This window comes from Lynx rufus, unplaced genomic scaffold (assembly GCF_022079265.1).
Source record: "Lynx rufus isolate CCGP_SWC_20201006 ecotype Redwood Valley unplaced genomic scaffold, mLynRuf1.p SCAF_20, whole genome shotgun sequence".
Lineage (NCBI taxonomy): Eukaryota > Metazoa > Chordata > Mammalia > Carnivora > Felidae > Lynx > Lynx rufus.
Window position 1 is genome coordinate 28,097,579 of NW_025814835.1, and position 13,131 is coordinate 28,110,709.

The window sequence follows — 13,131 nt, forward strand, 5'->3', positions numbered from 1 at the left end:
AGCTGGCTTTGCAACTCCAGCCACTGGGCAGGCTTGGGATTCCGGTTCTGTGACGAGAACTTGCTTCACCCAGCACCCCTCATACTCTTCCCCGGGAGCACCCCAATGTCAATGTAAAACAACGAGCTCCCCAGCCATGGGGGTACAGTCTGACCTGCCCACATGAAATGTGTCATCCAAGTCTTCTATTTTCACTCAAAAGTTCACGCAACCTTTGCAATTGATGACTTAAGAGCTCCTTGTCTAGTTTAATATAAAAACCTCTTTTTCCCCAGATTTGGTAGTAAAACTGGAAACCACGCTATGTTTCCATGGCATGGGGCGTGGAAGGGCCGTTTTTGGCCCGGAGTCACGGGTTCTGCTGTCTGTCCCTTGCACACCTCTCCCAACTCCCCGCTAGTCTGGATGCTCCTAGAGGGCAGGTCTGGACCACCCGGCCATGGTGAGCACAAGAGGGACTCCGAAAAGACTTAGTGAGTACTGCGGGAGACGGTGAGTGCCACCTGCTGAAGAGCAGGGGGGACTGTGACAACATGTCTCTAACTTCCTCCTTCCCATCCTTCATGTCGTGCTCCTTCTTTCCTCCACCTGTCTCCTGGGGGGAGCTCGGACTGGTCAAGGACCCTTCAGGATGAAGTGGGGAGAGAATGTGAAAATGCAGCACAGGTTCCTGTCTGGGGTCCTTCTCCACCTTCTCCGTCACTCTCCCAGTTCACCTGCCCAGGTGAGGGCTGGTTGGCTGTTGTTCCCTTCGCCACCTGCGACCTCTCTTCCCCTCCCCCCGGCTGCCTCTTCCTGTCCTTCCCCTCTGCCCTTCCCCTCTGGCTCGGCTCCAGCCCTGCCTCCCGGGCACCCCTGCCTGCGGCAGCCTCAGTATCTATCCCCTCAGCAGAAAGGAGTCCAGGAGGCACTGCCTCCCAAGCCCAGCTTCCACCCAGACCAGCCGCTGAGCTCCCGGCTCAGGCCGGACTTGCACCTGTGCCACAGTCTACCCAACCTGGTGTCCAAGAGCAGCTCCAGTGAGTTCCAACTAAATCAAGGCCGAGGCTCTGTCCAGGTACCTCTTTTGTCTCCCTCACCTGGACACACAGGCTCCCAAGCCAGGGGTGACCGGTAGTGCATGGAGCCCCGTAGAAGGGGACATCCCTGTGGACCCAAGCCTTCCCCTCATCATGTCTCACCTTCCCCAGGGTTGGATTTCTCAACTCTGGTCACGAGGACCATGTCTCCTAGGTGGAGGTGGAGGCCTGGACAGGCCAGCCGCTCTTTCTCGGCCAGTCCATTCCAGCTCGCCTGCAGGGAATGCCCCCCTCCCCCCCCCACCAGTCCGGGGAGCTCCACCCTCCGGCTTAAGGAACGCTACCAGGATCTCCAGTCCTGGGGGGAGGCATTCATCCATTCCTGCCCACAGAGTTTGGGGACGGGAGCAACTGCTCCAGGAGGCGGGTGCCTGGGGAACACGGGGAGGGGGTGGCACGGAGGCCCCGGCAGCTAGGGGAGCAGAGCCGCGGCGACACTGGCTGTGGGGGAGGGGCAGACTCGAGCGCGCCTCCGCCCCCTTCCCTCCCACTCTCAGCCCCAGACTGCGAGCAGCAGCTGTTCCAGAGCTTCCTGCCCTTCCTTGAGACAGGTGTTGGCCCAGTGCTCACTTCCTCCCAGCCTCTCCTCCACCCCCTCTCCACGTGGCAGGCTGGTGCTGAGTCAGCAGCCGCCACTTCCTGTCCCCGCCGCACCGAGGCTACCTGGGGGAGCGCTGAGCCCCGACGGGCCAGGCCACCCACTGGGTGACTTCCCGAGCGCTGTCTCCCCTGCCCGTGCTGGCTCGCCCGGGGGGGGGGGGGGGGGGGGCGGTGGGTTTCAAGGAAAGGATGCCTTAGGAAAGCACGGGAACTTCCCGCTCTGAGGCCGCTCTGAGGCCGAACCAGGGCCGCTGCGCCGGCAAGCCGCCCCACCCTGAGCTCGGCCCGCGTCGGGTCGGCGTTCAGGGCCTCGGCGGGCCCCTGGCTGCCGTCCCGCGGCGCGGAGAGCCGGCCAGCGGAAGTGGCCTAGGAAGGTGGCACTAAGGAAAGGCAAAGAGTGATGCAAGTGATTCTCATCTGGGGGAAATCCCAGTTTTTGAAGGCAGTAAGGGGCCATTCGGCCAATCATCTCCAGTAGCAGACAGCAAAGAGGGCACCGAGCAGTCGGACGTGACCCACAGGTCACACCCTCGCTAATTGGCGGAGCAGGACCCCGCGTCCGGGCTGTCCCCACTGCACTGTCCCTCCTGTCTGAGGACCACCACTAGGGAATGCCAGTCAGTGCCGCTACCCTGGCCGTTGGCTGACTTCTCGTTTTGTTTCATTTGCGTCACTTTCTGTGGCAAGTCCTTCCCCGTGAGACAGACACGATGGACCTATCATCCCCATTTGACTGACCGGCCAACTGAGGCTCAGTGGGGGAAGCTGACCTGCTCATGATCACAGGAGTTTGTGGCAGAAAAAAAGACCAGCACCCAGATCTCAGAAGTTTATGCAAACCTTCCTGCTTCCAAGCCCTCTCTTACCCGCCCTCCTCTCCACCTATTTGGACCTGTTGATGGAAGAGGCCGATGGTGAGCAGAGAGGCTTTGGAGCTGTCAGACCCATCCGCTGACCTCTCCTCCCATGTGGCTCACAGCAGCCCTCAACCCAGTGCCCTGTGAGTGCGTTGGACTCCACCAGCCCAAGGGCAGAGCCACCATTCGAGGGGAATATTGCGCAGCCATTAAAAGTGATGCTCATGGGGACAACATAGGAAAGCATGAAAAGGCTTGTGACATGTGACGTAAAAAAATGGAGAATGCAGGAGTGTATGTTACTGTGTTTACAGCTCTCCGCAGTATATACATGTATGTGTGCACGAACACGTGGAAGGAATTTCACTAACATGATCGGAGGGGGTGGACATCCAAAAGATTTCTTTTCCCTTTGGTCTATTTTCTAAACCTTCCAAAATGTCATTCCACTACTTCCATGATAGAACACAGATAGAAGTTGTTGAAACACCAAGCTCTTCCTCCTCACGTGGGTAAGTAAAGTCAACCTTTCCGCAAACGTGTGGAGGCAAGAATCCTGGCACTTGCCTGCCTTGGAGTCTCTCTTCTCAAAAACGGTGAAGTTTGATGAAAACCATTCAAACTGAGACATCAGGGCACAGCGGGGCACAGCTCCCCAGGGGTCTGTGTCGTAAGGGAGGCTATGGAGAGAATGGCCTACTGACTAAAGATGCGTGCATATAACCGAAGAAGGGGATTTCAAGACTGCAGAGAGAGGGTTTTGAGGAGTTGCCATGTAAACATGAGGAATTTTTATTGAAGTGAATTTCCTAACCGCGCTGGGTACAGAAGTCTTAAACCACAGGACACTGTCACAGTCCCCTTTCCTCTGTCACTCTTGGCATCTCAAACTCACTGAACTCAGCTCTCCCTGAAACTGACTACTGCTCCCATCTCCCAGTTTGTCTTCATGGCCGTACACACTCCCAGCCACTTCACCCAGGCTCAGTTCTGCTCACTTCCTCTTATGGTAAGGCCCCTTGTGGGAACTGTCCTTCCCATCCCCCAGACCTTTGGTTTAGGCTTCCATCACCCCTGGAAGCCTGCCATGGCCTCCTCCCCGGCCTCGGCCCCTTGGCTCACCCCTCTGTCATCAGCTGCCAGAATGAGTTGTCGAAATACCACTCTCCCCAAAGAGCTCCCAATGGCTAAAGGAGCAAGTTCAAACTCTGCTGAAGCTTCCCGAGGCCTTCAAAAACTGGCTTCAAAATATCTTCCAGACTTTCTTCCCACATTCTCCAGACCACGTGCTGCTTAACCCCTGGAGCTGTGCACTAGGGAGAAGCAGTACAATGACCCCAGGGCCTCCTATGGCCATGCAAGGCGACAGACCTGCACACACACCCTTATACACATGCACACACGCATACACGTGCATACACACACACCCTTCCTCATAGGCACACCCTGGTCTTGCCAAATCAGCGGAGCCTCTTGGCCTTAGCCAAAGTCTCACTTCTACCCTACCCCAACCTGCAGCCCTTCTTCCTCTTCCTCCCTCCTGTATTTATACGACCCTTTGAGGCACATCTTAACTCCACTTCCTCAGCAAGGTCAGCTCTGAGACTTTATTTGATCCCTCACGAATAAATGCCTCCAGTTATGGGGGATGGAGGGGCAACCATCTAGCGGACCCTAGGCACCTGCTGCGTGCCAGGTGCCTTTGAATAGTCTAGACACACCCTATCGGGTATGATGGTGGTCACTGTTTAGAGGATGCTCAGAGCAGAGGTCTAAGTTCACCCTTCCAGGTCAAGACTGAGCTAGGACTCAACCCCGGGACTGCTTCAGGCTCTTCCCACTTTGCCCAGTCAGTATGTTCTGCCATCACAGAACATCTGAGACAGCATCTCGTTTCCTAAGCATTCTTCTCCCAGCCTCAGCATAAACCTCAGGAGGGCAGACACTCAGGTCCTACATTGCTTTAGTATCCCCCTTAGCTTGGTCCCAAGTAGGTATTCAATAAACGCTCAATAACTAAATGAACAAACAGGTAAGTGGATGAATGAATGACTGAGTACATGAAGGCACAGGCATTGCAAGCGGCTGTGCTTCAGGGTTATGAACATTTGCTTTTAGTTCTCAAAGCATCCAGAAAATCTGATTCTCTCCAAAGCAAGCTCTCCCCATTACTCTCCCCCCAACTCTCTTGGAAATATATTGGCTCATCCGTGGCCAAGCCGTACCGGAAACTAATAAAAACTCATTCACATTCATACAGTGTTAAGCCAGGAATTTTTAAAGAGCTATTTAGATCCATAGGAAAACAAAGGCAAAAATGTCTGGCACATTTGTGCAAACAGTAGTCAGGTAGGATTGAGAGATCCAGAGTCATACTCTGAATTGGAGTCAAGGGTGTGTGTCTCCTGGCCAGGAAAGGGGTTTCACACTGCACTTGGGTCCAGCTCAGAGCTGCTGCTTCCCTCACTCAGGAAACCAGGAAATGAGTAAGTTTTTCAATGGGACACTTTAGGCTGCTTATTTAAAGATGGGAGAGATGTGGGGGGAAAGGATGAGACAGGAGGAGAGCAAACTGTAAAGTGAAGAAAAGAGGACCCAGGTCTCTGTCACCTGCATCTTAGAGCATCGAGACTCTTGATGGTTTTCCCCTAGTCTTGAGTGATGAATTGTATTTGCTGGTTTATAGGTAACTATTATTTAAGAAAACTCATCAATTAAGTGGTCCTTATCTGATGCTAGTTTCAAAAGAGTTCTTTTGTTTGAAAAGAAGACTGGTAAACAAGATCTGTGTTTCATCTCATTACAAAGTCTGTGCTGTAGGATCTAAGTAACAGATGGCTTTTCCAAAATCCTGGAGTCAAAAGTTATTAAAACGGATATGTGTCAGATGGTTGAGAGAGTAGATGTAAAGTACAATGGCTTTGTAATGATTGGATCATCCAGTCAGGGGAAAAGGCTTCTTCATCTGAATGTGTTTCTTCTGACAATCTGGGTGAAAATAGAGTATGCATTTGATCAATTGCTAAAGCATGACTTCCCGCTAACCCCACTAGCTTTCTATATTATTACTAGGTTATGAGACCATCCTTGCAGTGTATTGTTCAATGAATTCTGACACACATAATCTAGAGAAATAGAATCTTAGGGTTGGTTAACATCAATCTAATAAAAGCCACTGCTCTCTAGGACAAAAATGAGGGTCATCACCTGATTTAGGGTACTTTTACCATTGTTGAGGATGGGTTGGGGAATGGTTGATTTTGCTTTCTCAAGCTAGGAACAAAATTAAAAGTTTCATGTAAACCAAAATAAAAGAAGAAAAGGAAGGAGGAGGAGAAGCAAAAAAAGAAAAAAAAAAAATCCTTGAAGGCCTGCATACTCTTCTTGTACCAACTACAGCATGAGCCTCTGCTGGGAACTTCCATGTGTGTCCATGTGTCACAGTAAATCAGCTCAGCTTTCCCACCCAGGCTGGGGAGAGCATGAGAACAAAGGCCCAGAGCAGAAAGGGCAGTAATGGGAGGAGAGGAGAGTCCTACCAAGCCACAAAGAAGGCAAGGAAGCACTGTGGTCAGGCAGGGTGCACCTCCATGGGGAAGGAATGCCAGCAGAGGGGCAGAGGGACCCCAGGAGACAGCCCAGAGAAGGAAGGAGGAGGTACAGCCCAAGGAAGAGCAGCTCCAAAATGATGACCCTTTGTAGAAACCGTGAATTTCTTTAATGAACTGATTTCCTGGGTGTCTAAAATGCTTCATTTAGCAAGACTTCTTCTGGGCTGAAATTGAATAGGTGTAATTGACAAATGCTTGAATTTGGGTTCCACTCTGGGGGAAAAATACCTCTCCACTGGCTTCTCAAATGTAATTATGGAAAAAAGGTACACATTAAGGGCCTTTCTTCCAATTCAATTTGGGGTAAGTTTCCCTCCTGATCCGCATCCCACCTCCTACACACATGCGCGCGCCCCCACACACACACACACACAGAGCGACAATGGCAAGAGATCGGGCTTTCTTTCTCAAGAGAGGCAGTAGGGCCACAGATGAGGCAGCTGTCAGGGAACCAGGCTATAATCAGCTTTAACTGGCTTACAGCCTACAGAGGACACAGACCCTCTTATTTCTACGGTAACAGGTCAGGCTGCTGACCCTGGGATAAATGTGGGGGTGGTCTGGGTTGGTTTCTGTTGCCAACATCTTCCTTATGCAGGATCTCAATGCAAAACTTACACTGCAGGTCTCAAGAATTTAAAGATGCACATAGAAGAGGGTACTTTAAAATTCTAGACCATGGTTTCAACTGCATGTAACATGTTACCCCCAGCATGATTTATAAGGACAGTAAATCAATGAGACAGTAAAAGGAAAAGTTCAAACACAACCAAAAATGGGTTTTTCAGGCGAGTCTGAAATGCTACAAGATTGCTAGTTAAGAACAGTATCCCTTTTCTCAACCTAAGTGTTATACCCCTCCCTCTTCCCCAGCATCACAAACTGAGTGCCATGTAACTTAGAAACTATGATGAAATGTGCAGGCTATTAGATACACAGGTGGCCAAAGACAGGGTCCCTATGCAGTTGAGCGTTTTGGTGTGGTAGGGCAGCTGACCCTTCCCATGGCCCCAGGTGTCTACTGTAAAAAGATACGGACTAGATCTGTACCACAAAAATAAATAAATAAATAAGAAAGAAAAAAAGAAAGGAAAGGAAAAAAACAAGGCATTCACTCGAATCTTACAATGGGAGGTGGGAGTGGTGGGTGGGTGAGGGTGGGGATAGAAAAGCAAGGGAAAAAAATCTAAACAGCAGGATACGACAATAAATGGGAAAACAGCAAGAGAAAAAGCACACTAGGTTAATATAGGAAAACTAGTTCTTTATTGAGAGATTGTATATTAGTATTAGTGGATTCTGTGTGTAACAATGTCATCATGCACACGATACAAAAAAAAAAAAGGCTGGGCCCACCATGCTTCGGAAGGGCAACAGAACAAAAGCAGCGTACAATGAGCAGATGGCCGGGGCTACACGACCACAGTACGTTTCAGCAGGGTGACATCTCTAACCGAGCGCTGTACATTGTCAACTGGGGGATGTAAAAAAATACAGATCATGCTTTAGTTTTAGTACAAGAAAAGGTGAAAAAGATACACAACCAAAAGGATATTTGATACAGAAAAAATTACCCACAAAATAAGAACAAGAAGTAATTCAGCACAGCAGAACACGCTATCCCTGTTTAATGGAAAACCATTTTGCTGGGGATTCTTTTTTCTTCTTCATTTTGTTTTGTGGTTTTTTTTTTTTTTTTTTTTCTCTTTCTTTTCAGATTGCCAAATGGCAATCTGGGGCAGCCACTTGGGACTTTATTTTGGAAGGGCCCTCGAAGTAGGGGCCTTATTCTTTCATTATTGCCGCTGTTTTGTTTCAGTTTTCAAGCAGGTCTGGCTGGTGAGGCAGCAGAAGGGAGCCGGCTGTTAAAGGGGCAGCTCTGAGGGCCAGGGCGGATGTCCAAAGATGCTCTTGACATTGTACAATTAAACAATTAAGACACCACGACCCCGGCTCCCCCTTAAGCCAGGGACCTTGCTGCACCAAATTTTCAGAGGCTATGGAGTGGAAGCAACTGCCATTTCATCAAAGATTTTCAGAGATGTATAGATACACTCATTATTTTTGGCCTCCGACTAAATGTAATCTCTTCACTTATTCCTGGGTGTTGCCAAGAAGCTAGCTGATGGCCACCCAGATAAGCGGGAAATGGGGTGCTACAGCCTCCAAGCCAAGGCAAAAGGAATCCACTTAACAGGGATTTACAGTGCAATGTACTCAGCTAAACAAGATGAAGATACAAAAATGGTTATTTCTCTACATCTATTCTGAAATGGCCTACATCCTACACTACTACAATGGAAACTAAAAAGAACAGACTTAAGCTGGCAAGCTATCTAATAGTTTTACAAGAAGATTGTGGTGTAGGACCTTGTTGGGTTAAGCATTAGTATCCTCTATCAAAAGGTCATGAATTCTTATCTCATGGTGCTAAATTTTACCCACAGCCCCACTCACCCTCAGCCCTTGAATTTCCTGTGGGCGTGTTTGCCATGAAAGTAAACTTTGACTGATGGGCAGAATTTGTTTTGTTGGGTTTTTTTTGGGGGGGGGTGTATTAAAAATAAAATTTAAAGGCAGCTGAGCAATTTGAATTTCAAAACGTAAAATCGGCATCCTGCAATGGTATTTAGAGATCCGTGGTATTAATGAGGATGATAATGATTTAATCAGGATAATTATACTTTCAGGCTCAACATCCTTCTTAATCATTTTTGAATTTCTGCCTAGTGTAATGTTCCACACCCGCTTTAAGAGGAAATGCCAAGTAATAAGACATAATTGTGTGTTGGGGGAGGGGGTTGGCATTTCAAGGGAGATCTCGCCCAGCCCCCGCCCCACTCCTATTCCTCACACACCCACCCCACACCCCCTCCACCGGCCTGAGATAGGGATACTGCCGCTTAAATAGCAATGCCTTCCTCAGATGGAGACAGGAGATGGTTAAGAGGGGTGTCACAATACAGCTAAATGCGGAGGCAGAAGGGTCACAGCGCACACAGCAGCGAGTTGACCATTCACTGAGCTACACAATGAAGAAAAAAAAAGATTTGATAAATGCAGAATGTCATCATTCTATCATCACACAAAAAAACTGCGGTTCAAACAGGCCTAAGGGGGCCAACCTTGCCTTTTAGGTTCTGGGGAGAGGCGTGGGGCTGGGGACAGCTGGGCTGGAAGAAAGAGGGCTGGGCTTTCATTTTCTTGCCCAATCGGGCCCCTGGGGCGCACTAAAGCGCTGGCCCCGCGACCCCACCCCCTGCTCTGACTCGGTGGAGCGGCCCTGGTCGCAAAGGGAAGACATCATTCTGTGCGTGAGGAAGGGGGGAGGAGGGAGGGCCTTAGCCAGCAGGGATTTAAGCAGACTTGGAGTGGGAGAGGGTAGCAGAAACATTTCCAAGAAGAGAAATGTGAGTCCAGAGGCAGAATACAAAAAGAAAAAAAAAAAAAAATGAATCTAAATGCATCCCGGATTTGCTTTGGGAGGTGGGAATTTTTGATTAAAAGAAAATGGAAGAAATGTAGGGGTGGGGGGAGAAGAGGGGGAAACCAAGCTATTGTTGGAGCAGAATGTAAGGGAAAGGGGATGTGGGGAAGGGGACCGTGCAAACACACCCCATATATCACAGTTAAAAACAAAGCCGGCGCCGGCCTGCTGCTTTGTCAACGCCCGCCCGGGGCAAAGGCCTGGCGTGGAGGCAGCTTTCCACCTCATCCTCACACACAGCGCGACACCCAAGGGCCGGGCACCCCGCTCCGGCCGGGACCAGGGGTGCACGGCAGGGCACGTCTGACTCCTAAGCGCGCACACACTTACACACACACTCACATACACACACACACCCAAGCATACTGAACCCATAAATGCAACTGTCATACAAAGACAATGGTGGGGGTTGGGGGGGATAGCACAAGGGAGATGCAAAAAAGGGTTACAGGGGAGAAAAGGATGGGACGGGACGGGAAATCATGCAAGTGCCCACCAGAGGGTGGGGGCTGGGGCACGGGATAGGGCAGATGCCAGATCCCAGCTAACCAGCCTTCGGTATCAATGACCAAAGAGATAAAGAAATACAAACACAACACAAAAACATATATGCCTCAACACACACACACACACACACACACACACACACACACACCAGAAAACCAAGTATGCTTGCACACACACACACACACACGCACACAGTCATGTACCTCTCGCCTTCTTTCGATCATACAGGGCTAGGTATTAGGGAAGGGGCTGTGATTTGGGGGAACCGCGTCCGCCGCAAAGAATAAAAAATGGGGCTGGGGAGGGAGGGACCCAAATTCGCCAAACCCTAACTTCACTACAAAAGCTCCCACGAGGGCGGCCACCCCCACACTGGGGGTCCCCCAAAAGGGAGAGGGGAGAAGCCACCGCTCGCCCTGCGTCCCCGCGGGTGTGCCCTGAGCCCCCGGCCGCCCGCGGCGCCCGCCCCCGCCCCGCTGCCTGCGGCGATCCACGCTCCGAAGCGGACCCCGAAAGGAAAAAGCGATACCTCTGTTTCGCACAGAGCCAAACACTGGAAGCACGAGATAGCCGACGTGGACCAGGACCATCCTGGCTCCTCGCGCGGCGGCGGCGGCGGCGGCGGCGGCGGCGGCGGCGGCTGCGCGCGGGCCCTTTGTGGCGCGGCTCCGGGGCGCGGGCGCGGGCGGCGGCGGGGCTGCGGGAGCCGCCGGGGCGGGAGGCGGAGCGCGGGGCGCGGGCGGCGGTGGGGCGGCGGCTGGCGGGGAGACAGATGGCCCATGGAAAGGCTCCCTTCCCGGCCCCTCTCGACATTCAAAGGCGCTGGGGCCGCAGCTGCCGCCACACAAAGGCGCGCGCAGCCAATGGGAGCGGAGCGCAGCGCGGCGCGGCCTCGCCGGAACCGCGGGGGACAGCGGGGACCGCGGGCGCGCGGGTGGCGGGGGGAGGGAGGGGTGACGGCTGCGAGGGCGCGGGCGGCCAATCGCGGAGGCCCGCGGCCGGGCGCGGGGAGGGGTGGGGGGGAGGTCAGCCCCGCGGGGCGCGTGGAGCCTGGCGCGGGTCCCTGACCGCCCGCAGGCCCGAGCGCGCGCGTGAAGCGCCCTGCACACAGACACGGGCGGCGTGCACACGGAACGTGCACACACCGAGGGGGACGTGCACCCAGACATGTGGAAGTGCGTTCGTGCGTGCGGAGAGAAAGGCACGAGCGCACCAAGTGCACACGACCCGGAGGTCCTTGCACACCGCGCACAGGTCACTCGGGGACGTGCGCATGGGGGCTGGCGCACGTGCAGAGTCTGACTGCGGGCACAAGTGAAGGTGGAAAGCGAGCAAGCAGCAGCACACAGGACCCAGGCACCGACACACAGACATGCACACACCGAAAGCCTTGTTAAGGCAGGACACGTGCCAAGAGCACATTCCCAAAGACACACAGAGGGGACACACAATGCAGACATGTACACTCCCAGGCTCCCTGCCCGTGGCAACGCTTTGTTGCTTTGGCAGAGCACAAAGCTCACAATAATTATTTGCTGAATTGAAATCCACTCATAACACTGAAGTATGTGCACGCCGAAAACCCAGAGCCACCTGGCCACCATTCACCCTGCTCTGACACAGGCACAAGCAGCCATGTGCACAGACACGCCCACTTCCTCAGCCGGCGGGGGGGGGGGGGGGGGGGGGGCGGATGGCACACATGACATCAAGGCTAGGAGGCTCCTCAGATTTACACGTGGAGGCACAGCTGGGGTGTCACGTGTGGCCTGTGGCCGGCCTGCCAGGTACAAGCAAGACAGAAGTGAAGAGCCTTCACCCCACAGCCCTGATGTCAGGTGCACTGCTAAGACTGTGTCCATGCACGCTCAGCCCGCGGGCTGTGAAAGTTCCCCGCACAGCCCTCAGACCAAGCTCTTAGCCCACACCAAGGCCAGAGTGTGCCCAGAGCCCATCCCCAGGCACCAAGGTGGAAGACGTTTCCTACGTTGGGACTTGTCTTCAAATCCCAATGGCTCCTTTATTTAACGAGTCTGGTAAAAAAAAAAAAAAAAAATTTACATGGTAAAATCATAGTGTAGGGAGCTGAAAGGAATCTAATACAACCCAACCTTCCCCCATTTTAGAGAAAAGGCAAAAGAAGATCATTCATTGAACACATGATAAGCTTGTGTCCGGGCATAGGGAGGCCATGCAGGATCCCTTGACATTCCAACCCTTGCGGGCAGAGGGGCCTCAGGCAAGTAAAGGCAGTCACCCAAAAGCCTGCTAGGGGCTGAGATGGAACTTAGCATAGGGTGCTGGGTAAGGGGACACCTAGGGGGCGCACCTAGCCCAGTGGGCAAGAAGCGGGGTGCGGGCAATTGGCTTGACTCCAGGAAAGTGACTTCTGAGACAAAGCATGAAGAGTGGCAGGGGTGAGGCGAGGCAAAGAAGGAGACAGTAAAGGGAAAACCATGGCCTGGCTTTGCCAAGACAACTACCATGTTCCCGGTGGCAGCAGTAGGGCGGGATCCCAGGGCACACCCTTCTCTCCCTCCCAAGCACATATATCCCTCCGACTTCTTCCCCACCAAACACCTGTGGCTGCCCCACAGGGGTGAACTGGGGGAGACATCTCCCGCCAGGCCCAAGCCCCGCTCTGGAGGGTCATTTCAACAAGCTTCTGCCACCAGCTCTTTCCTGTTTTCATAATCTGTCAAATAAACACAATGCCACCACTAATAAAAATTCTTGAAAAAATGAGAAGACCTGGGACACCTGGGTGGCTCAGTTAAGCAACTGACTTTGGCTCAGGTCATGATCTCACCGTTGGTGGGTTCAAGCCCCGAGGCAGGTTCTGTGCTGACAGCTCAGAGCCTGGAGCCTGTTTGGGATTCTGTGTCTCCCTCGCTCTCTGCCCCTCCCCCACTCATGCTCTGTCTCTGTCTCTGTCTCTCTCTCTCTCAAAAATAAATAAAACATTTTTAAAAACATTTTTTTAAATGAGA

General features: G+C 52.4%; 1 protein-coding gene across 1 annotated transcript in view; it reads right to left on the reverse strand.

The window, feature by feature from the left end:
• ARK2C (arkadia (RNF111) C-terminal like ring finger ubiquitin ligase 2C) overlaps window positions 1-10,731 on the reverse strand; it is a 107,049-nt gene extending 96,318 nt beyond the window's left edge. The window contains exon 1 of the mRNA XM_047086367.1: window positions 10,671-10,731. Coding sequence (XP_046942323.1) covers window positions 10,671-10,731 — 61 coding nt within the window. The remainder of the gene's footprint in view (window positions 1-10,670) is intronic.
• Between the last annotated feature and the right edge of the window lie 2,400 nt (window positions 10,732-13,131).